The sequence below is a fragment of the Podarcis erhardii genome (assembly GCF_964252035.2).
Source record: "Podarcis erhardii genome assembly, chromosome: 5".
Classification (NCBI taxonomy): Eukaryota; Metazoa; Chordata; class Lepidosauria; order Squamata; family Lacertidae; genus Podarcis; species Podarcis erhardii.
The window spans coordinates 40,465,271-40,489,347 of NC_138509.1; the positions used below are offsets into that span (position 1 = coordinate 40,465,271).

The 24,077-nt window shown below is 40.4% G+C and overlaps 1 protein-coding gene across 18 annotated transcripts in view; it reads right to left on the reverse strand.

Annotated features, from left to right (window-relative positions):
* Window positions 1-24,077, reverse strand: part of JAKMIP3 (Janus kinase and microtubule interacting protein 3) — a 115,661-nt gene that overhangs the window by 68,679 nt on the left and 22,905 nt on the right. For all 18 annotated transcript variants that reach the window (XM_081863189.1, XM_081863192.1, XM_081863193.1 and 15 more), the window contains exons 2-3: window positions 3,241-3,519; window positions 363-595 (exon numbers count right to left, since the gene is read on the reverse strand). In XM_081863189.1, coding sequence (XP_081719315.1) covers window positions 363-497 — 135 coding nt within the window. In that variant the 5' untranslated portion in view covers window positions 498-595; window positions 3,241-3,519. The remainder of the gene's footprint in view (window positions 1-362; window positions 596-3,240; window positions 3,520-24,077) is intronic.

A 24,077-nucleotide genomic window follows, 5' to 3' on the forward strand; every position in this document is an offset into this window, starting at 1 on the left:
AGGCTTCATTCCACAAGAGTATATTAAGAGGAGGACCCTTGTTTAATGTTTGCAGCATCTTCTTTTTTCATGATCAACTCTTCAATTTACAGACCCAAGGCTTATGTTCCATTGCAAAGAAGGACCTAATCTATTAATACACATGGTATCTTTCAAAAGTGCATTTACTTATTAAAACACACATCTGTACTGTGATGAAGTGTACCAAATTGCATGGTGTGGTGTGTTTTTTCCTGGCACAGGAAAAGAGCTATGGGATGGGTTTGCCTCCTAATTTGCCATCACATTGTAAGTGGGTGCATTTAGGAAACAGGATGGCTTTTGTTTTGTTTAGCAGTGGTGGGGGAAAAAAAGATGCACACCTTACTCTTTTCTTGCTGGAGTTCTATTTGAATATCTGTTAGTTTTGCCCTGAGCTCTTCATTAGCAGCTTGCAAAGCAGCTAAGGCATCCGGTCTTTCTCCTTTAGCTCGAAAGCTGGCACCCTTCTTTGACATCGTGAGACGGCGTGGCAAGAGGGGCAGAATCCCAAGCAGAGAGGACCTCCTGCTCTCGCCTAGTCCTTTATTCTGCTCCACGACATTTTCTTATTCATCTGCAAAATAAGAGAAAGATCAACAGTTGGGAGTCCCATCATTAATCTGCAGAAAATACAAGGTGTTTCAGCTGGAGAGGGACCAAAGCACATAAGAAAGAAGCCCCTTTTAAGGAATTGTGCATCTTCCATTTACTTCCTTATTGGTAACAATACATCTTCTCCTAGAGCAGCCTTTCTCAACCTGTGGGTCCCCAGATGTTGTTGGACTACAACTCCCATCACCCCTAGCTAGCTAGGCCAGAGCTCAGGGATGATGGGAGTTGTAGTCCAACAACATCTGGGGACCCACAGGTTGAGAACTGCTGTCCTAGAGCAACTTTGCAGATTCTTCCTTAGCCACTCATCATCATTTCATCCTAGGGTGGAGCTACATCACATAAAACCTGACAAAATTCAAAGACTAGTTCAATAAAAACACAGCATCAATTACATATCAAGTGGGTGATAAAATACATGCTGGTTCAAAATCTCAGCCCCTTCCCTAAAGACGGGGAGGAGTAGCTTCAGCTGCCAATGAAAGGTCAGCAATTTCAGCTTTTGTGTGCTTTAGAAAACATGGTGGCACCACATAGAAGGTCCAACCATACATTAGACTTTTTGAAGTACCATACGAGATACTCTAAAGAGCCATTGCAGTTATTTGGTGAAGTGCAAGCTGCCCTTTTCATCCCTATTCTGGTATGTTTCTTAATTGATGGAGTGGGAAAGCTTATCTGCCCATTTCCGAGCACAATTCGAAATGTTGGTGCTGACCATTAAAGCCCTAAAAGCCCAGTATACCTGAAGGAGCAACTCCACCCCCATCATTCAGCCTGGACACTGAGGTCCAGCTCCAAGGGCCTTCTGGCAGTTCCCTCATTGCAAGAAGTGAAGCTACAGGGAACCAGGCAGAGGGCCTTTTCCATAGTGGCGCCCTCCCTGTAGAACGCCCTCACATCAGATGTCAAGCAAATAAACAACTATCTGACTTTTAGAAGACCTCTGAAGGCAGCCCTGTTTAGGGAAGTTTTTAATGTTTGATGTTTTATTGCTTTTTGTTATTATTCATTCTGTTGGGAGCCACCCAGAGTGGCTGGGGAAACCCAGCCAGATGGGTGGGGTATGTATGTATGTATGTATGTATGTATAAATAAATAAAATTATTATTATTATTATTATTATTATTATTATTATTATTATTATTCCTTTTAAAATATATCCTCATCATCAACCTTCCCTCCAAAGAGCTCAACACACTTATCTGCCTCTCCATTTGATTCTCACAACAATCCTGTGAGGTGATTTACTCTGAGAGATAGTGACTGGCCCAAGGTCATCCACTGGGCTTCATGGCTGAGTGGGAATTTGAATCCTGTTGTCTCAGGTCCTTGTCCAACATTAACTCGTATGGAAAATGAATAGAAAAATGAACCGCGGAATGAGTTTGGGGATGCAGCAGAATGTCTGTGCAAATACTTCATGACAAACCCAAATCATTATCCCCTTTCCCACCCCAACAAGATGACATCTCATCACCTCACCACTGGCCAGCCATTCAAAGCCTCTGGGAGTGACTCCATAAAATATCTGATCACCTGGTCATAAAGAGTAGGAATCACAGGCTTGCTTCTCTGCACACCCACATTCTCCCAAACCACATATCAAGCCGTATGATAATGTATGAGTTATGTGAATTACTGCAATATTGGTTGGTGCATTAGCTGTGATTTTTTTTTTCCACAAATACATGCACATTATTGATTTCTCATCAGCTTATGACAGGCTAGATTTAAACCATTGATTTAAATCAAGGCAATTTAAATCATTGATTAAAAGTATTTAATTCACCAGTGGGGAAAAGCTGTTTAAAATAACCAACTCAAATCAAGCTTCCATTGAAGCCTATATTTATTGAACAAATGTGCAGGCTAATCAATTGTGATAACAATTCAAACTGAGTTGTTTATAGGCGAAATTGTGCCTTTACCATACTGTCTCTGATGATACAGCCCATAAGCCACTTTCACTATAACAGGCATACCCAAAGACAAAGGAGCATTTGTGAAACTAAGCATATTTGTTTGGCTCTCTCTGTGATACATATGTGGGACAGTATTTAAGTATTTAAGACAAAATACTTTTCCAGAAGCAAGGACTGTTAGTTAGGACGCATCTGCACTATACAATTAAAGCAGTATCATATCACTTTAAACAGTCATGACATCTCCCCAAGAATCCTGGGAACTGTAGTTTGTTAAGGGGGCTGTGAATTGTTAAAATGACCTTTATGCTCCTCACAGGGCTACAATTCCTGGGTGGTTTAACAGTCTTTCCCTCTTCCCAGGGAATTCTGCCAAGGTGAATGTCTCCTTCACTTTTTGAAAGACAATCATCATGCCATTTTCATTTCTCAGGAACATCAAAACATCCATCACACCCATGTTTGCAACTGCTAGCTCTCTCCAATAAAGTTTCATCAAGACCATTCTTGCAGAAACACGGTAAGAAAGACACAAAGAACTGGAAAATGGTGGGATGACCTCCAGCGGTCTTCAAGTTTATGAGAATTTCAGGAATGAAAATAGAGTTTTTACTTTATGAGTTGCAATTCCACATGGACCACACTGAAAGGCTTTCTTCTTTCTAAGCAAGCTGCTATTTACCTTGCCTTCTGATGGGAAGAAAATCCCTCTGCTGCACAAGCTGTCAGCAAAACACCAGCATGTGACCGGATTCCTTTCTCATGGCCACTAATTACACTTCAGGGTTGTTTTTTTTAATAGAGGGAACACTCTTCAATTCATAGCAACATAAAGGATGCTGGGAAAGGCCATTCAGAATGTCAGATTATATCCAGCCATGATGATCCATTAATAGGTCAGAGAGATGTGGCTTCCTTCTGTGCATGCCCCAGCTGAAATCTCTAGGCTCCTGTGTTCTTCCTTGAAAAAGCAAAGCAAAAGAAAACAAAGCACATGTTACAAAATTCGCACAGAATAACTCAATTGCACTCAGTGTCTGCTTTCCTTGTACACATTCAAAATGGTATTGGCTGGAACATTCCCCTTTTCCTAAACAATGTTTGGCCCTGATTATGGGCTTCCCAAAGGCATCTGGCTGGCTACTCTTGGAATCAGGATGCAGGATTAGATAGTCTGATCAAGCACCTTTGCTTCCCTCCTTTGTGGAGGAAAAAGAGGGGCAAGCGGTGGAGTTTTATGATCTCTTAATGTACCACTGCTCATGTAATGCAGGGGTGATAGGGGCACAGAAACAAGCAGGCAGGCAGGCATTGCTTGTTAAAAAGCAGCATCAGTCTAACCTCCTGAAATGCAAAACTAGCTCTTCAGTAGCCAAATCCACACGGTTACAACACTTCACCCACACACTGTCACTCAGGCTGGAGAAATTGCTGACAGCCTCATCTGCCCTCAAAATGCATCCCAAGTGCTTGACAATTCGAATAGGATGAGGTCATCTGCTGCCCATCAACTGATATTCAGTGCCCATCACTGGGAAATACCAGGCCATGACAAACTTTAGAGAGAAAGCATGACTCTCAGTGGTATTTAAAGGACAAGCTGCCCCTTGACTTGCTAAGCATGCTTACATTTTTATACATATGCTTCCTGTTACAGCGGTACCTCTGGTTAAGAACTTAATTCGTTCCGGAGGTCCGTTCTTAACCTGAAACTATTCTTAACCTAAGGTACCACTTTAACTAATGGGGCCTCCTGCTGCCGCCGCACCGCTGGAGCACAATTTCTGTTCTCATCCTGAAGCAAAGTTCTTAACACGAGGTACTATTTCTGGGTTAGCGGAGTCTGTAGCCTGAAGCATCGGTAACCCGAGGTACTACTGTATCCTGTTTCCTCCAAAGAGATGATGCAATTAAACCAAAACAAAGGAGATTCTGACTAAACATTCAGAAAAAAACTTTCTTTTTTTCCTTTATTCGTTTTCCATTTTACATATTACATCTATACAAGCCATACCTTACACAGACTTCCCGACTTATCTCCCATTGACATCCTATTTCATATTCTTAGTTTGCTACATCTCCTTATATCATTTGGGGGAAACTTTCTGACAGTAAGAGCTGTTCGGCAGTGAAATGGACTCTTACGAGAGGTGGTGAGCTCTCCTTCCTTGAAGATTTTTAAGCAGAGGTTGGATGGCCATTTGTCATGTATGATCAAGTTGAAATTCCTGCATTGCAGGGGGTTGGGTCCCTTCCAACTTCAAGATTCTATGAGTCTATGATTCTATATGAAAAACTGGGTTTCTCCCCAGAACCACAATGAGAAATGTGCTTTTCCAGGTTCCTGGGAATATGAATTTTAGACTTGGATTAGAATGGATGATATTGTAATGAGAAGGCCTGGGGCTCCTTGGAATAAGACAATGGATGTAAAATAAGCTTTGCAGGGGTAGAGTTTAATGTTCAGGTTCTTGTCTTCTCTACAACCATGAGCAGGGTCTTGTTTGTGCTGCTAGGATTCTCCTTGTCCTTTCAGTCTAGTGTTAAGTCCTGGGATAGACTGACCTGCTATTAAACCATGGCTTTCTGAAACACTGGCTTGGATCAATGAATGGATGCCTTACAAACATTACAGATGCTTTCCTCAAAAAGCCAGGCCCTGAATTTTCAACCTATGGAAGAAGGCTTAACCACTGTCAAGAAAAAAACTGACCATAAGATATACAATGACGTGCATTTCAGGTGCATCCTGATGAGCACAGAATGCAGGAAACCCAATACCTAATAATCCGCCATTGTTTAATGCTTGAAAGCTTCTGGCCTGGAGAACATGTGAATGCGAATTTGTTATACTCAATAAAGACGAACGTAAAATGGATTTCTTTTCCTGCCTGTTCATACCGGCACACACAATTACAATGACAAGAAAGTCAATGTTAAGAGGGTATTATGAAGCTGAGAAACATGTTAACTGTATAATGAGATTTTCCACTAAGGAAATTGGCTTCTCCTATCATTCGCTAAGCAGCATGCCTGGCTGGTGAGTGGGTGGAGGGGTGGAATCCTACAAAAAGATTAATATGGAACTCTTTAATTAAGCCTTTTGCAAAGGAATGGAATATAATGAGAGAATACATGGATATCACCATGTACAATACCTGCTGATGTATAATAATTAATATAATATAATATAATATAATATAATATAATATAATATAATATAAGTGATCTAAGACTGCATGCATTGGGCTTCCACAATTTTTCTTTTTCATAAAACACCCCCTTGGTTAATGAGAAGTAAACCCATAAAGCTGCATTCTCTTGGTTCTCAAGAATCAAGATATGGATACAATATTCATTTACTTATTTATTACATCCACATCCCATCGTTCTTCCAAGAAGCGCAGCTCTGGGTGTTGACACAAGAAAAACCGCACCAAAACATGTTCCCAGATTTTGGCATGGGAATATTCAGCATTGTCAGCCATAGAAGATATGGAGAAAGAATTGGAGGAAAATGGGAAAGCATTCTGCAGGCATCTTTCTGATAGGGGACATGTAGTTTTATGCATACAGGGGAAAGCATTGTTGGAAGCTATCAAAGAGTTGGTGTTTTCTTGTCCCCCCCCCCCCCCGCCCTGCATAACTTTGTTTTCTCTCCTTCAAGCCTCAGCTTTGTTATATATGAAGAATGAAAGTGCCATTTGTTTGTTTGTTTGTGCATGTCTGCGCTCATAGATGATTAATCAAAGCCATCTGGACACTGGTGGACACATGCCAGTAATAAAAAAATATTGCTCCGAGATGCCACATGCCAGAGACTTGCCATGACTAAACTCCTGAAATGTATAGCAAGACTTCTCTTGAGAAGTTTTTCATTGACAAACCTAGCATACATAGATCTGGACAATGAAGAGACCACCACAAGCAAACTATTAGTAGTCCAATTTCATTTCTCTGCTATCTCAATTTCCACTTATAATTCATTTTACAGAAATAAGAATGAGTCATGCAAGGGAGGGAGCCTAGCCAGCCGTCAGTATTACCCCTTAGGACATTCAAACAAAACAGTACGTTTCTCAGCAATAGGGAAAATACATTATGTATATGATAATGCCTCTCACATTGTGTCAAAGATGGCGGCATGAATAATGCATCACCCAGCACTGCCTTGAGTCAGATTCACTCTTTTTGCCACCTGCCTTTAAGTGGAGATCAATCCTTTCCTGCAAATCCATCAAGACATTTCCCAAGCCCACTTTGTGCAATAGCCTCACCAAATGACAAAGGTGTTATATCCTGTCTGCAGGTAATAAATGGAAAAAAGGAAGGGGGAGGAACAGCCTTAATAGGAGGCAGACATAGCTATTATATTTGCTCTTCGTTTAAAGGCATTGATCCTATATATATTTACTTGGTTCTCAGTTTCCACTGAACTAAAACTTTACAATCTGGTGCCTGAGTTTGCTTTCTCCCTTCCCTCCTATTTTCCCTGCTGTGTGTCTTCTACTGTAGATCATAAGCCTGCAGACAAGGAGTGTCTTTTTGCTCATCTTGTAAGCTACACTGGAAGCCTTTTTTGACTAAAGAGCAGGGTGGAAATGTTTTAAATCAATCAAACAAACAAACAAAGATACAAACAAACAAACAAACAAACAAACACAAAGGAGGCTTACTTCTGAGTAAACATGCACATAGGATGGCATTGTAAAACAAGGCTAGGTGTGTGTTCTGCATCAAGAAAGGGAATTCCTCAACTTCCATGAATGAAATAAAAATTATGTAAGTTGGAGCAAAGTACAGAGGCTACTTGCAGGAGGCGGGAAAAGGAAATCAACATTCAAGTGAAAGGCCTGAGTGCCAGATGCACAAATCTACACTCAAATATTTATTTGACTATTTATATCCTACCCCTAATTCAAAGACTTTGGGGCAGGTACCAACAAGTTGCAATAAAAGAATATCAGTACAACTAAATCCTGAAAAGTCACTCAAGGACGCAATATATCAGGCAAGATTCTGCAGCATCTTAAAAAACAAAAAACCCATCTCTTGAATGGGTATCTAAATACCCAGGGTAATTTGGTGGCATCTAACTTCAAAAACCCCAACTACCTCTCCCAGCAGCTTCATATAAAGGTTGAATAGCTTGGCTTAGGGACAGAATACAACCCTAAGAGACTCATTGCGGACAGTTAAGGGAGAAGTTGTATGACTGTAAACAGTAAGTGAGATCAGGAAAGGGACATTTTGCAGGAGTGGGATATTTTGCAGGAGCTTTTAATGGGGAGCAACAGCAAATGATCATAGAACTATGTCTACTTGAAGAGTTTCTTTCATGGCAGGAAGAAAAGAACATTATGGTAGAAGGGCAAATTGCCATTTCAGACATGCTGCTATGCTTGTGAATGCTGTGCAGAGCCATTGTGATGTTGCTTGCAGAGTGTTTGAGTCACACCAGGGAGAAGTGGCTGCAAATCTCCCATTCAGCTGAAAAGCTCATTGGATGGCTTTGAGCCAGTTCACCATCTCTTGACTTCATCTATATAAAATTGCATAACCCAACATATGTCAGCTCCGTAAAAGTTGGAAAACAAGCATGATGAATAAATAAATATCTCTCCTCGCTCTGCAGTTGTCTTTTACCTAGGATCTCCTTTGCCAGGAATTTGTATAATATTCTAAGAAAATGATTTTTCCTTACATAAGGCATTCTGCCAAGACTGGAATATTGTCATGTTCACTGCATGGAATATAGTCCACTGCATGCTACCCATTTAAAAATTGCTCTTCAACTCTGTCAGCATTTGAATTGTAAATTAGATTTATCTGGCTCCAACTGAGTGAAAAATACCCATTTGATTAATGGATTTCACCATCAAGAAGATCCCCTGAAACAGCAGAGCTGATACCTGGTGGGGATTTGTGCAGAACACAAATGGGAGAAAGCAGCATTGTTGGGTAGAAGGTCTGAGTTAATGAGATGCCTCCGTTTGTAGCTATACCATAACAACCACAACCAACCTGTGCTTGCTCACACATACAAAAGGCATCACTTGATATTGCAAGTTATCAAGCGGTGAACAAAACAACTCCTTAAAAGTTAGATAAGTGTGTGTGCTTTTTACAATTTATGAAATATCATGTTTGCGCGCGTTCCACAAGAACATAGCAACTCAGCCAATAAAAAAGAAGGACTTTACCAACAGATTAATTAATAGCTAACATGTATTTTACTTCATGGATTGCCCCTCCCCCTTTTCTTTTCTTCAAAATAACCAAAAAAGCATTTTTTTAAAAGGCAAATCTGTGTACTCTTTAATATCTGATAACTATAGCAGGCTTCCTAAAGTGGCATTTCCCATCTGGGTATATGAGGAGTAGCAAGCAGGGGATATGTTTGAGAAAGAAATCAGGAATATATATTTGACTAAATATACCAATTGCTTTATTTCTGGAGCTGCCATTAGATGTCCCGAGTTCAAGTGAATCTTAACAAGCTGTAATGCTTACTAAAAGAAAAGACACATGTACCTACTATCCCTAATTTCTCTGCCCCTGTCCCTGATAAATCACTGCTTTGAGGGACAGAATGTCTTCATGAATTTCTATTAGTGCAAGCTGCTAGATGTATCATCCCTTTTCAGGATTTCTCTCTCTCCCCAATGCATAGTCAAATCAATCCATCTTGCCTCTAGTATAGCTAAACATTTATGAATGACCACATTACAGTGAATGGATGGCCACTCCGCACACTGCAGCCAGAGGGGATCCATTTTCTATTTTTGGCACTTGGTTTTCAGTTATACATTAATATTGTGCTTCTTCTATTTTAATGCGTACTGTACATCCAATAACTTTGTGTAAAAGGGTTCTGAAAATGGTCTGCAAATACTTGAAATAAATAACCAAACAAGAATCGAAAGTATCATGGTCTAACTAGCTGCTAGAAATGCTTAACAAAACAATTGGGAATTCTGCTTTGGGAGTGCAGAAAAACTCACTGACTGTGCTGCCTCCCTTATCTAGGGCTTTCTTAAGATAACGTAATTAACAATCAATCTGTCCTGGTGAAAGTCTAGTCAAAGTTATTATTTGGGATTAGCACATGCCCAGCAACACATTGGGAAGACACATGCTTGATCCTGAATGACCTGAATTTTCTACCAAAAAAATAAATAAATCCCCAGCTGTTCTTTTCAAAATCTACTCAAATTTGCAGAACTGCAAATAGATTCCTGACCCTTCTGCAAAACACCTAAATGCAAAATAATTTGAAACAAAACAAAAGAACTTATAGCCTTGCAAGTTCCTGTGAGCAGAAATCAGGGTAGGGGACACTTATTGTGGCTTGCCTTGGTCTTTGATGGCACCAGTCTCCAGGGACTTATCCTTCCCACTTTAGTAGCTCTGCAGCAGCAGCAGTACCTGTTGACAGGCACCCTGAGGCAATAAGTGTGTACTAAGTTTGTTTCTAGAGATACAGATCCTCCCCCCCCCCATTGCTCAGTCAGAATAGGTCTTCTGGCATACACACACATGTGCAGAAAAGTTCAGGGTATAGCTCATAAGAAGCCAAAGATAGCCAAATGATGAAAACTGGAATGGCATCTTACATGTATGATTAACAGAGACAATGACAGTCTTGTAGCACCTCAAATACAGGCAGATGTATTGAGACATAAGCTTTTGTGGGCTACAGCCCACAGCTGGCAGATATTAAACACATGAGCAGTTTCAAAAAATGTAGGGCCATGAAATACAAGAGCTGCAAATTTCTAGTTACTTTTTGGCCCAGAGTGGTTTTCAATGTTGCAAGAAAAAGTGATTATTTTATAACTGATATTTTTAATCTCTGAGTAGTGGCAGATAAAGGATATGCATAATAATAGAAGAGATTCATTTCATTTTTGCTCACTAGTATGTTCCAGGAATGTTTTACATATGAGGCACCCTGTTAGGGCCTTCCCGTTCTGGCATGCCACAGTTTCCATGTATGGATTTGATCCCCCTATTGAAGTGAATGAAGGAGCAGACTGAACAGTCCCATACGAGTGTGGAAGCATATGCAGAGCTGGTACACTAGTAGTCAAATTCTTGGGGAAAGTTAGGAGGGCCCATCGAAACATTCACAATGCACAATTTTATCAAATTTGTTCCCCTCTGTAGCTAAGAATTCGGGGGGTGGGGAGCTGTCCTTTCCCTGTATTCTGAACAAGCTGCAAAACTCCAGGTCTCTGTATTTCTTTGGCTTATTAAAACAAATGGTTAGCATCTAAGAATAAGAGGAATACTCTGGCTCATCTGACTTAGCACTTAGTTTCACATTTGCATAGGTTGCAGTTTTGTTAGGTTGCAGCACTTTGTCACTCATGATAGGTAATTATTGTCCCTTCCAGCAATGTATAATTACCAGGGAATGGTACATTTTCCATGTTTGCCCAGTACATTATGCACATTTACACAGTGCATATTATTAATCCTACTGGCAATTTAGAGAGAGAGTAGGTAGCGTGAATTACACAGAAAGGCCAATATTGTTTTAGTGTCTCTCCCCCCCCCTTATTAAATAAATTGTAAACATGCAATTTCCTGAGTGAGATATCTTTAATTAGGCTGTTTCTTTTCTTGTAAAACAACAAGAAGTCTCAGCCCAAGGCTCAGACTTTTCAGACAGGAAAATGAATATATCCATTTAGCGAATATATGTACATTTTTACAGTAATGCATTGCTCACCAGCAGTTTTCATTAAGCATATAATAAATACGAAATATGTACAGCTTTGTAAATTAGCTGAGAATCATTTGTTTCTGTAGATGTGTGTGCGTTTGTGTGTTTGCATTAGGGCAAACCCATTGAAGCTAAAAAGCTAGCTGTGGAATTAATGTGGAAGACAGCAGGCTGTGGGGCTCCTGTGCTGCCAGGCATAGCTACTGCACAACCCACAGTAGGGTGTGAGCACTTCAAAGGTGTGAGCTCCAGATGAGTGGCTGTGCATCAGGGATAGCCAAGGTACCAAAACCCTAAGAGCCACATGCAAGGATCCCCTATGACCATATGACCTGGAATAGAGCCAAAGAACTTGCCAAATGGTGCTTCTCTATGCCAATCAGCCTCTCCACTCCACATTGCCCCAGATTCTTCCCTCCCCCTCATCTCTCACTCCTGTTTGTCTCTGCCTCTCTTCATATCCAAGAAATCATGGTGCCTTTCATCATAGTTATCTCACTCATAAGAAAAGCCTTGCTGGATCATGCCAAAGACCTACCTCCTCCAGCCTCCTGTGGCCAACCAGATGCCAACGGAAAGCCTGGAAACAGGACTTGAGAGCAACAGAGTCCTACCCCTTTGTGTTAAAACTCCCTTATTGGATTTAATAAAAAGGACAATTAGAACAATCTACAAGTTGGAAATAGGAGCAATCTTGGCACCATGCTAAGTTACTATTGTCATGCAGAATGTTCTTGTAGAACATATCTTTGCACTGTGAAAACAAAAGCATCCTTCCCTGGTGCCAGAATGCTAACAAGGGTGACGCCAGGTAGACATCCTTGGGAAGAGCATTCTCTAAACTAATGGTCCATTGCCATCATAATTATCATTGCATCCAGTCCTGGACCCTGCAGTTAAAGATAAATGTTGACAAACCGGAAATGCAGTCAGAGAAGGGCACCAAAGATGACAAGAAAATCAGGGACTTGGTCCTATGAGGAAAGGTTGAAGGCACCAGGTATGCTTACCTTAGAGAAGAGATGATTAAAAGGTGAACGATTGCCACCTTCAGATATTTCAAGGGCTGCCATGTAGAGGATGGAGCAAGATTTGATTTCTGTTACTCCAGAGCAGTCTTTCTCAATCTTTGATCCTCGAATGTTGTTGAAGGATGACTCTCATCATCCCTGAGTGCTGGTCCTGTTTGCTAGGGATGATGGGAGTTGTAGTCAGACAGCATCTGGGGATCCAAATTCGAGAAAGGCTGCTCTAGAGGGTAAGGCTCTAGAGGGTAAGGTTCAAATGAGCACTTGGGCCTATTCTTGAGGAAAGGTGGGAGAAATAAACTGCATTACAGGGGATTGGACTAGATGTGCCTACCTGTTGGAGCCTCTGGAAAATATATAACAAAATCCATGCCAACCTGGAGGCAACTGAAAAAATCTGAAAATCTGGAGTGGCTCCTACATTCACTAAAAATATTATCTGCTAATGGCTTAGTCTGAAATCTGAAAATCTGAAGTGGCTCCTACATTCACTAAAAATATTATCTGCTAATGGCTTAGTCTGCTTTTTGAGCAATGAAAAAATCAACAACATATAAAACAGCAGGCTTCTTTCACACAGCAAATCAATCAAGGTAGAAAACAAACAAAGCAATTACAATTCCTTACCCCCCCCCCCCGTTTCTTGATAAAAGAAATGATACCACTTGTCCCCTTAGGGCAGCCTGCATTTTACAATCGGCCCCTGAAAATATCCATAGCTCTCCCTCCCTTTTATCTGAATACATCAAATTAAGATTCAGCCCTTTCATTTGAAATCAATGACTCAGTAATTAAACGTAATCAATATAAACAAAGATGACATTCTAAGACACTAATGATGTTCATAAATGTATTTTAAACAACTCAAGAATAAGCCTAAATTACTACCGTACTTAACTTTCCAACTCCATAATTTCTTTCCTGTTGAGAAACAAAACACAGCTGGGTGTCAGAAAGAAAAACAAGTCAACATCTAGCCAAACCAACATTGACAAGCTTTCAATAATTTGAAAGAATTTTGTCTTTTCTTAAATGAATGGTTTTATAATACTAAATGGGGAGCAAGAGACAAATTCTGGTCCAAACAGTGTCCTATAGCCTTTGAAAGCTCACAATAGAGAAAAGAAAATAGGAAGCTGGCGTTTCCCCAATGATCCAGGAATGTCAAACCAATGCCTTTGACTGGATTTAACCGTCCAGGGCTCCTTAACCTTAACCTTAACCTTTTACCTTCTAGTTGTTTGGGACTACAACTCCAATCACACCCAGCTTTATATGACTATCTTGATTGGGAGTTGCATTCCAAAACATCTTGTTGGTGAGGGCTGACTTAGCATAAAATGTGACAAAGAGAGACAATAAAGAAAGGGAAGGGAAATGGAGGAGGGGAAAACATGCATTTATTTAGCTATGTTTCATAATTATTATTATTTTTGACTGGGGATTTGAGGGGGGGGGGAGAATATACGACACAGGTTTGCTAGGAGGCAGTTCCAGGTGAGCACCGGTGAAAGAAAAAGGGCAGTCATTTGCCAGAGCAGGATATCTTCAAAAGGCTGAGGGTGATGCATCTGCAGGAGTGATGGTCATAGGCAGGGATGTTTTGGGATACAAGAGGAGAGAGATAAGGATGCAGCTGCAAAGCTCCTAGACTTCATAGGCAAGAACAAGGCATTTGCTGGCTGATCTGAGTGCAGCCAAGAAGTCAGCAAAGACAGTTAAGGAGAGATGTAATTTGATCAGGGCCATGAGGGAGGGGAATATTTTTTGGCACTAGAATTCTGGACTGAGGTGAGAGCAGTGGTGACTGGTGCCCATTCAGTGTGGCAGGGCCAAAGGTAGGGGAGCCAACAATAGGTAAAGCCAGAACCAACCAATTATATATTTGCCCCCATTCCTGCTCCCTGCTGAAATCTACAAAGGCAAAACTAGAATGAGGAGAAAGCAGACAAGCATGGCTGGAATGGGTGTAAACAAGAAGGCAGGTGGGCTTGGAGAACTTAAAACTGAGGCTGGTGGGGCAGCGCAGCTGTTTGCCCTGATGGAGCAGCCTCCAGCGAATGGGAGAATGGGAGATTGGAGAGAACAAGGTTGCAGTAACCAAGACAACTAAATTCTTGCTAACTCAGCAGCTACAGATGTGGCTGGGGAACTGAGGAGGGCTGTCTCTGGGCTCGTCCCACTTGTCCCATGCCTAGAGAGCATGAATCTGAGCGGTTCTCCCCTTGCCCTGCAAGTATAGGTACGTAAATAAATTTTAGTAATAATAATAATGTGCTTTTTTGTTTTTAATTCTTACATTTTCTTCTGTTCTGTGTACTTTTAATAAAAGAATGACAACTCTCATAGTTGTGATCTTGCTAATAAAAGACAGCAGAAAAAGAAAATGCTTGAAGCAAACTGTGGATCAGTTACTAGGTAGGAAATCTGAAAACAGAAGAAATGCTTTGTGTCATCTGGTACAAAGACTTCCTCTGTCTACAGCATATAAGTCACATGTTGTTGAACAGAAATATATAGCTTGGTTGCACTGTCACCAATGACCTTGTCAAGGTAATTTGAATACTAGCTGAATAAAAGCACGGAGAGTTATAAGGTCCATCATTTTAAAGCCATTGCATGATATTAAGAAACAAAATACAGTGGTACCTTGAGTTACAAACACCTCAGGCTACAAACGCTTTAGGTTACAAACCCCGCTAACCTGGAAGAGTTACCTTGAGTTGAGAACTTTGCCCCAGGATGAGAACGGAAATCATGTGTCAGCGGTGCAGTGGCAGCAAGAGGCCCCATTAGCGAAAGCACGCCTCTAGTTAAGAACAGTTTCAGGTTAAGAACGGACCTTATGAACGAATTAAGTCCGTAACTAGAGGTACCACTGTATCTCTGATCTGATTTTAGATGACTCATACGTTTTAGCCCAGGTCAACAAAGCATTTGCTGGTTGCCCTGGCGCAATTCCATGCATTATTTATTTACAATGTAAGCAAGTATGACAAGCTCTCAGTAAAATGTGCCACATGTTATAATGCCCATTTAAAAGAAATGGGACAAAAGAGTCATAGAATCATAGAATCATAGAATCATAGAGTTGGAAGAGACCACAAGGGCCATCGAGTCCAACCCCCTGCCAAGCAGGAAACACCATCAGAGCACTCCTGACATATGGTTGTCAAGCCTCTGCTTAAAGACCTCCAAAGAAGGAGACTCCACCACACTCCTTGGCAGCAAATTCCACTGTCGAACAGCTCTCACTGTCAGGAAGTTCTTCCTAATGTTTAGGTGGAATCTTCTTTCTTGTAGTTTGGAACCATTGCTCCGTGTCCGCTTCTCTGGAGCAGCAGAAAACAACCTTTCTCCCTCCTCTATGTGACATCCTTTTATATATTTGAACATGGCTATCATATCACCCCTTAACCTCCTCTTCTCCAGGCTAAACATGCCCAGCTCCCTTAGCCGTTCCTCATAAGGCATCGTTTCCAGGCCTTTGACCATTTTGGTTGCCCTCCTCTGGACACGTTCCAGTTTGTCAGTGTAGTGTGAGTCAAGCATCCTGCTTCTCACAGTAACTAATTGAATGCCTTCAGGAAGCCCACAAGCAAGGTATGAAGACACCAGCTATAGCAGGCTCCTGGTGAGTCCTCAGCAACTGACACTCTATGACCAAGTGTACATGAATCTACAGGTTCTATCTAACCACAGCAAGTAATGATTGTCAAAAAATTATATTATTATTTTATTTATTTTCAGTATTTATAGAGTACTTTACACCATAGAAGGTCGCCAAGCAGTTTACAAAACAATCAATAAAACAATTCAGCAATCCAATAGCATGGTGTTCAAAACAATGAAAAATTTGGACTCCGCCTGTTTAAGATCTGAAAGCTTACAAATCCCTCTTCCACTCTATAAAAGAGCATGTTGGTCACACAGTGTGTCTTTATACCAGAGGCCTTAACGTATTTAAGTTCCTTATTCAAAGGATCAACTGTGAATGCACATGCAAGCCATCCATTTAACTGTAAAAATGCACTTGAGATCAAACGAATCCCAGAGCAATTTGCAATTTGCTGATTTATTGTCCTTCATTCAAAGGGTAAACAAACCCTTCCTTGTTGCTTACAAAAGTTGCCGAGGCTATCTATACTTGAGACCAAAAATGCATGAGCAATTGCATCAAAATTCACATCAAAGAGCCGAGCATTCAACAAGCACAGAATAGGCTAGGAAGAAAAAATGCCTGATCTTTGCAGTTCCAAGATCTCACTGATCAGTGCTGCAATATTAATCGAACAACCAACACTGCTTCCATCTTATCTCTTATCTCTCTCTTCCATTAGCCAGATGACTGATTGTACATGGGTTCCTAACTAAGTGGGAAGTAATGCATTAGGAAATCAGGAAGCAACATGCTCCAGGTCTAACAAAAACCAGTTACAGATAGGTAGCCGTGTTGGTCTGCCATAGTCAAAACAAAACAAATTCCTTCCAGTAGCACCTTAAAGACCAACTAAGTCAGTTCTGAACTTAGTTGGTCTTAAAACAATGCTAAGTGCAGCAAGGATTTCTGCATCTGCAATAGACTGTTCTTCCGCTCTCTTCCTCCATCTCCCTTAAATCTGTTCTGGGGAGATTTGGAGGTGTTCTTCCTTTTGTAGAAGTCTAGGGTGGAATCCAAAACAATGCTAAGTGCAGCAAGGATTTCTGCATCTGCAATAGACTGTTCTTTCGCTCTCTTCCTCCATCTCCCTTAAATCTGTTCTGGGGAGATCTGGGGAGGGCATGGGATAGGGAGAGGAGAGGAAAGGAAATTCAGATTGCACAAGTGGAAATACTTGTGCTGGTGGGATGGGTTACTTGAATACTTCCCCTATTCAGGATCCAGGCAGTGTGAAAAACCTAATTGCCCACAAACTGTATTCATGATTGTCCATGTAGGGTCCAGTTCTGTTGCATTCTTAAACAAACTTATCAGGAAACAAGTTTAATTAAAACAGCAAAAGGTCTTGTGGTACCCTTTAAATCTTAAACCTTAAACCTTAAACCTTAAACCTTAAACCTTAAACCTTAAACCTTAAACCTTAAACCTTAAACCTTAAACCTTAAACCTTAAACCTTAAACCTTAAACCTTAAACCTTAAATCTTAAATCTTAAATCTTAAATCTTAAATCTTAAATCTTAAATCTTAAATCTTAAATCTTAAATCTTAAATCTTAAATCTTAAATCTTAAATCTTAAATCTTGTGGTACCCTTTAAATCTTAAATCTTAAATCTTAGAACTGACTTAGTTGGTCTTTAAGGTGCTACTGGAAGGAATTTGTTTTGTTTTAACAAAAACCAGATATGGCTGTCAACAATGTCAATAGCAGCCCAGGCCAAACTATCTCATTATCTCACCCCAAGCTCCTAATGTGCATAGCACTATAGAGGTTACTAAGAAAGGACCCCCCTGGAATCTCCATTGTAGCAGAGATCAAATTACCCACCACCATGTCCCCTAATAAAAACATGTTACTGTCTCCAAGAAATCCCTTCAATTTAAGAGTTTATGTTAAAAAAATTATGCAAGGGTACAAAATAGCACAGTCAATGACATAAATGCTTTATCATAGGGATAATTGCATTAATATCCCTGTGTGTGTCATCTTTGTCCCATCTGCATTTCCATGACGATACTGGAAAGATATTAAGAGATAAAGGCAGGCATCCGTGTATGAGAAATTGCCAAAAAGGGTACCACAAGACCTTTTGCTGTTTTAATTAAACTTGTTTCCTGATAAGTTTGTTTAAGAATGCAACAGAACTGGACCCTACATGGACAATCATGAATACAGTTTGTGGGCAATTAGGTTTTTCACACTGCCTGGATCCTGAATAGGGGAAGTATTCAAGTAACCCATCCCACCAGCACAAGTATTTCCACTTGTGCAATCTGAATTTCCTTTCCTCTCCTCTCCCTATCCCATGCCCTCCCCAAATCTCCCCAGAACAGATTTAAGGGAGATGGAGGAAGAGAGCGAAAGAACAGTCTATTGCAGATGCAGAAATCCTTGCTGCACTTAGCATTGTTTTGGATTCCACCCTAGACTTCTACAAAAGGAAGAACACCTCCTGTCCAGGGATAGGACTGAGATCCAGAGGGTAGGACCGAAATGAATGGATTTAAATTACAAAAAAAGAGATTCCAACTAAACATTAGGAATAACCTTCTGAACACAAGAACTGGTTGTGGAATGGACTACCTCAGAAGGTGGTGGACTCTCCTTCATTGGAGGTTTTCAAACAGAGATGGGGTAGCCATCTGCCAGGGATTCTTTAGCTGTGGTTCCTGTATTGCATGGGGTTGGCCTAGATGAGGCATAGTCAAACTCGGCCCTCCAGATGTTTTGGGACTACAACTCCCATCATCCCTGACCACTGGTCCTGTTAGCTAGGGATCAGGGGAGTTGTAGTCCCCAAAACATCTGGAGGGCCGAGTTTGACTATGTCTGGCCTAGATGACTCTTGGGATCCTTTCCAAATCTCCAGGTTTGTGATAATGAGCGCAAGAGCACTCTCTCTACTTGTGCCCCCAGCAACTGGTGTTCAGAAGCATGTTGCCTAACTATTGTGGAATGCAGATATAAAATTTACAGCATGCGGTAGTTTAAGAGAAAACTATATGAAAATGTTATATAGATGGTATCTAGCATTGAGTAAACTGGGGAAAATATATAAATCATAATCAAATAAGTGTTGGAAATGCAAAGAGAAAGAAGGTACTTTCTGTCATATGTGGTGGTCTTGCAGTAAGGTTAAAGTTTACTGGGAAATGATCTATAATGTATTGAAAAAGGTGTTTAAAATATTATTTTTTTAAAAAGAACAGAAGCTTTTCTTCTGGGAATTATAAGGGTAGAACAACCTAAACAGTATAGAAATTTATTCATGTATGCGACTACAACAGCAAAAATGTTATTTGCTAAAAAAAAATGGAAGAAGTAGTCCTAACGAAAGAAGAATGGATACAAAAACGTATGGACAGAAATGGTGAAACGTAATGAAAAAATAAGAAATCAAGATAACAAACTTTTAATAAAAGAATGGAAACGATTTATTGAATATTTATAAACAAATTGTAAACAGATAAGGACATTGGCAGGATTATTGTAATAACCTGTAGAGTATATAATTAAAGTAGATGAATAAAAGAATAAGTTACTTTAGAATATGCAGGAAATGATAAAAATAAATTTAAGGAACAGCAGAAAAGGAGGGAGGAAGTCGAGTTTTGAAATGTTAAAATGATTGTAAAACTACTGAAATGTATATAACTGAAAATCATAAATATATATATATATATTAAGAAGCATACTGCCTGAAAGTGGGTGACACAGTCTTCATGACTCTGAGCTGTTGATAGCTTTATCCTCCATGAATTTGTCCGATTAATTTGCCTGCCCTGACTTAATCCCAGCCAGTGCACTGAAAGGCATATTCTGTACATGCACACCACTGTAGCATTTGTCCACTACAACCAGTGCAAAGTTGCACTGCAGCAAAATTGTTCCTAAATAATTAGAAGAAGCAAAAGTGCATTACTTCCCAGAATTCAGTCTCTTATGAAATAGAAAATTACAGTGCCTCAGAACCCATTTCTATTTCTGTTTCCCTGTGGTCTAAATGCCTCTAAAGAGATGAAATCCAGCTCCCTGCATAATCTAATTGAAAAATATCCTCTTGCAGAAGTTATTTTCATGTTGTGATCAGGTCTACCAATCACAAAAAAGTTCCTTTATCTTGTTCAGTGCCAGATTTATGTATAAGCTAAACAAGCTATAGCTTAGGGGCCCACTCTCTTGGGGGCCCCCAAAAAATTTAAAGGGGAAAAAACTGGGTGTACATTTCCAAAATATAAGATAAAAAAGAAATAAAATCAAACCTACATACAGCAACAGTGTTTTGTGTTGTGTAGGCTTCTATTTGTTATGTGCAAATAGCTTTAGATACTTGTTAGGTTCATAAATAGGGACTTGCCGATCAGAGGGTTGGTGGTTCAAATCCCCGCAACGGGGTGAGTTCCCATGGGTCTGTCCCAGCTCCTGCCAACCTAGCAGTTCAAAAGCACGCCAAGTGCAAGTAGATAAATAGGTACTGCTCCGGCGGGAAGGTAAACAGCGTTTCTGTGTGCTGCTCTGGTTCGCCAGAAGCGTCTTAGTCATGCTGGCCACATGACCTGGAAAAACTGTCTGCGGACAAACACTGGCTCCCTCGGCCAGTAAAGCAAGATGAGCACCGCAACCCCAGAGTTGTTTGCGACTGGACCTAATGGTCAGGGGTCCCTTTACCTTTAGGTTCATAAATACCATATAGCAGATATTCAACACAAAAAACAGCGACAATTTGTTGTTGACAAAGGACAGCTGGACATATAAAGGGCCCCAGTACCTTCAGTAGCTTAGGGCCTCATCAAACCTAAATCCGGTCCTGATCTCGTTATTTTATTACCAAAACCAGCTTGCAACTGTAACTGCTTGGACTGTAGCAGGAGATCTAATTTGTTTCCATCTCTCTGCTTGTAGCCAAGATTATGAATCTTTCTAATAAGGTGAACAACCAGAAGTTGTTCAATAAGGGAGTGAAGATAACTGATCCTCTCATTAGTTTTCCCCAAACACTTGGAAGTAAATGGGAGCAAATGTGTGAAGAAGCACACTGAACAAGCAAGCCAAGTCCACGACTGCAGTCCTGTATTGCAATATCAGCTTTTGGCGAGGTTGCAGGGGGAACTAGGCAAAGCAAGGCATGACAACCCATGAATGCCCTAGGGTTCAGGAGGATTATTTTGGAAGGCCAGCATTAAGGTGAATAAAATAATAGTAAGATTGGGGCACTGCAAGGCACTGACACCAGTTATTATTTTGATACTTGCTAAAAATGAATATATTATCACAGGACTTTGCTGATTACTAATATTAGCTCATTGTATCCATTGATTTTATTCCTGCCTTGACTTTTTGGCTGCGATTTTACTACATTGTTAACACATTTCATTCTTTGTATGCCACCTTTGTAATTCATAAAAAGGAGGCGGTATAGAAATATTTGAAATCAATGAATAGCCAACCAGCTGTGGGGTGGCCATAGGAAAGACCTGCCCCAGGAGTGCTTGAGAAATTTGATCATTCTGAATTCTCATATTCTCAAACTAACTTTAGCCACACCTTCTCAACTGACAGGTGGATTAGAACTGAGGCTGGGGGTTGGGAGCTTGCCCCTCATCTCAGGAGAATTATTTAAGCAAGATTAGCAATGCATCTTCTCTCGTAAATTACACATCCTGTACATTTGCTTTCTAGGCAGTTGTACCTCTTAATAGACACCCCAACAATTCTGAGCACAGCCATTCATTTGGATGGTAAATGCACCAATGGCAGAATTCTATGAATATATATTCACAAATAAGCCTCAATGAATACTCCCAGATAAGTGTGTATAGGCTCACGGTGTAATCCTATGTACCCGGTATGTCTGCTCAGAAGTAAAATCTATTGGATTCAGTGGGGATTACTCTCAGGTAAACTTGGTGAGGATTGCAGCCTAAAACACCCAGAGATGGACATGTTCATTCTGAGATGACAAGAGCATTTAGTGCACATTAAGTAATGCTGCAATCTTATACACAATAACATGAGAGTAAGCTTCATTGAACACAGTGGGACTTGCTTTCAAGCAATCATGCAGAGGACTGCACTGCAAGCATAGTAGCAGCAAAACACCTGAAACATTCCTCTTTCAGGTCTATTATCTGCCTTCTTCCAAGCGGGAAATATTAGGGTTCAAGACACCAGGAAAATAAAGCTTTCCTTTAAAATTAAAAGCATGCATTTCAATGTCTATCAAGTGCCAACAGTAATGTGAGATTAGACAGACTGGATTAATATATGACACCAGTTTTAAAGACAGACTAATTCTGAAAACACTCAGAGCCAGTGTGGTGTAGTGGTTAAGAGCGATGGACTCGTAATCTGGTTAACCGGGTTCGCGTCTCCGCTCCTCCACATGCAGCTGCTGGGTGACCTTGGGCCAGTCACACTTCTCTGAAGTCTCTCAGCCTCACTCACCTCACAGAGTGTTTGTTGTGGGGGAGGAAGGAAAAGGAGATTGTGAGCCACTTTGAGACTCCTTAGGGTAGTGATAAAGCAGGATATCAAATCCAAAATCCATCACAATAAATTCAGAATGTATCTTCCTCGCCTTTGCTTCTACTTAAGAAAAACAACCATTTCTTGGCTTCCTAAACTCCAGCTACAGCCGTTCAGCTCTGAAGAGTCTATGACTCAGCAAAGAGGTCTGCATTTATTATTTCAGATGGAATTTACCAACATGTTAGCACAGTACAGGCAAGCTTTGCTGCCACTATCCATTGCTAAACTGTCTGTCTGAGACAGCCTTGCTAGTCTCTTCCCCCATCTATGTTACTGTATGAAAACTGGGGAAGATGGTATTTATTCAGCAAATATCAGGTAAAAACAGCTCAAAATAAAGACCAATTGAGGGAATAATATATCAGCATAACCTACTGTGGATTTGGAGATAAAGGAAACGAAGAGCCAATTCAGGGGGAAGGGGGGATTTAAAGAATCTGTGCTAATTTGCTAACTGGCCAAAATCAACCAGAGAGAGATGGTGGTCCATTCCACCCTAAAATCAGGTCTGTATGTAATGCTAAATCATCAGTTATCATCACAAAGATGAGGTGCCACAGGACTTATATGATCCCTGCTCCTCCTATGGTGAAGTCACAAGGAGATGTTTTGAAGCTTTCACTTGTGTTTTAGCTTAACCATAGCTTACGTTCTTACATTGTCTGAAACTCAAAAACTGGAGTTAATTTTAACTACGGATGGACAAATCACTCTATTTCACATTTGTTCCTTTGTAAGTCAGTTTTGTCCTGCTGCCACATTAATCTGAAATTGAGGGGGGTCTGCACAAAAATTCTTACTTATTTAAGACATTTGCATACCACTGAATCATTAGCATTTCCAAGCAGTGTACATAAAAATAAACTGCACAGAGAATAAAAAAGGTCATCATAATATGCTATTTTACCACTTATTACCACAAGATATGAATTTAAATATGCATTTCATCTCAGTGTTCATCTTGATTTATTTTTATTTTTTATTTTTTTAAAACATACATAATCTAACACATGTGGATGTGTTTTTGAGCAGAGAGCAGCAAATTTTGGAGAAGTGTGAAATCAAGTAGGAGGCAAATTTTCACACAAGGGGACTTCCTCTCCTCTGCCAGCATCTCCTCAAATTCTGCTCCAGAAGGTCCTCTCATCTGCAGCAGATTTCAAGGGTGCCCAGGGGGCTGCAATGAAAATGAGATGAGGAGGAAGTCTGTTGTGCAAGCAAAACGGCAGCACTGGTCATGGCCCTTTGCAAGTAAAAGAACAGAAGGATGAAAACTTTTGATAAGAGCAGCATGATGCTGTCATCCTCTGTAGCACTATTAAAATGGAAAGAGAAGTGACAGAAGGAACATTCTTTCCCTGTAGGTGGAAAAGCAGACTTGTGTCTAGCATGTCCTTCAAATCCTAGCTGCCCTGAAACTATTTCCAGTTACTGTGTAACTTCTTGACAAGGATGAAAACTCATGAATGAGGCAAAGGGTTTCTCTTCTTGTTTATTCTGGACTACATACATGTAACTAAAAATTCAGCCCAAAACACAACCTGTTTCAACACAATTCAACAGAAATGGTG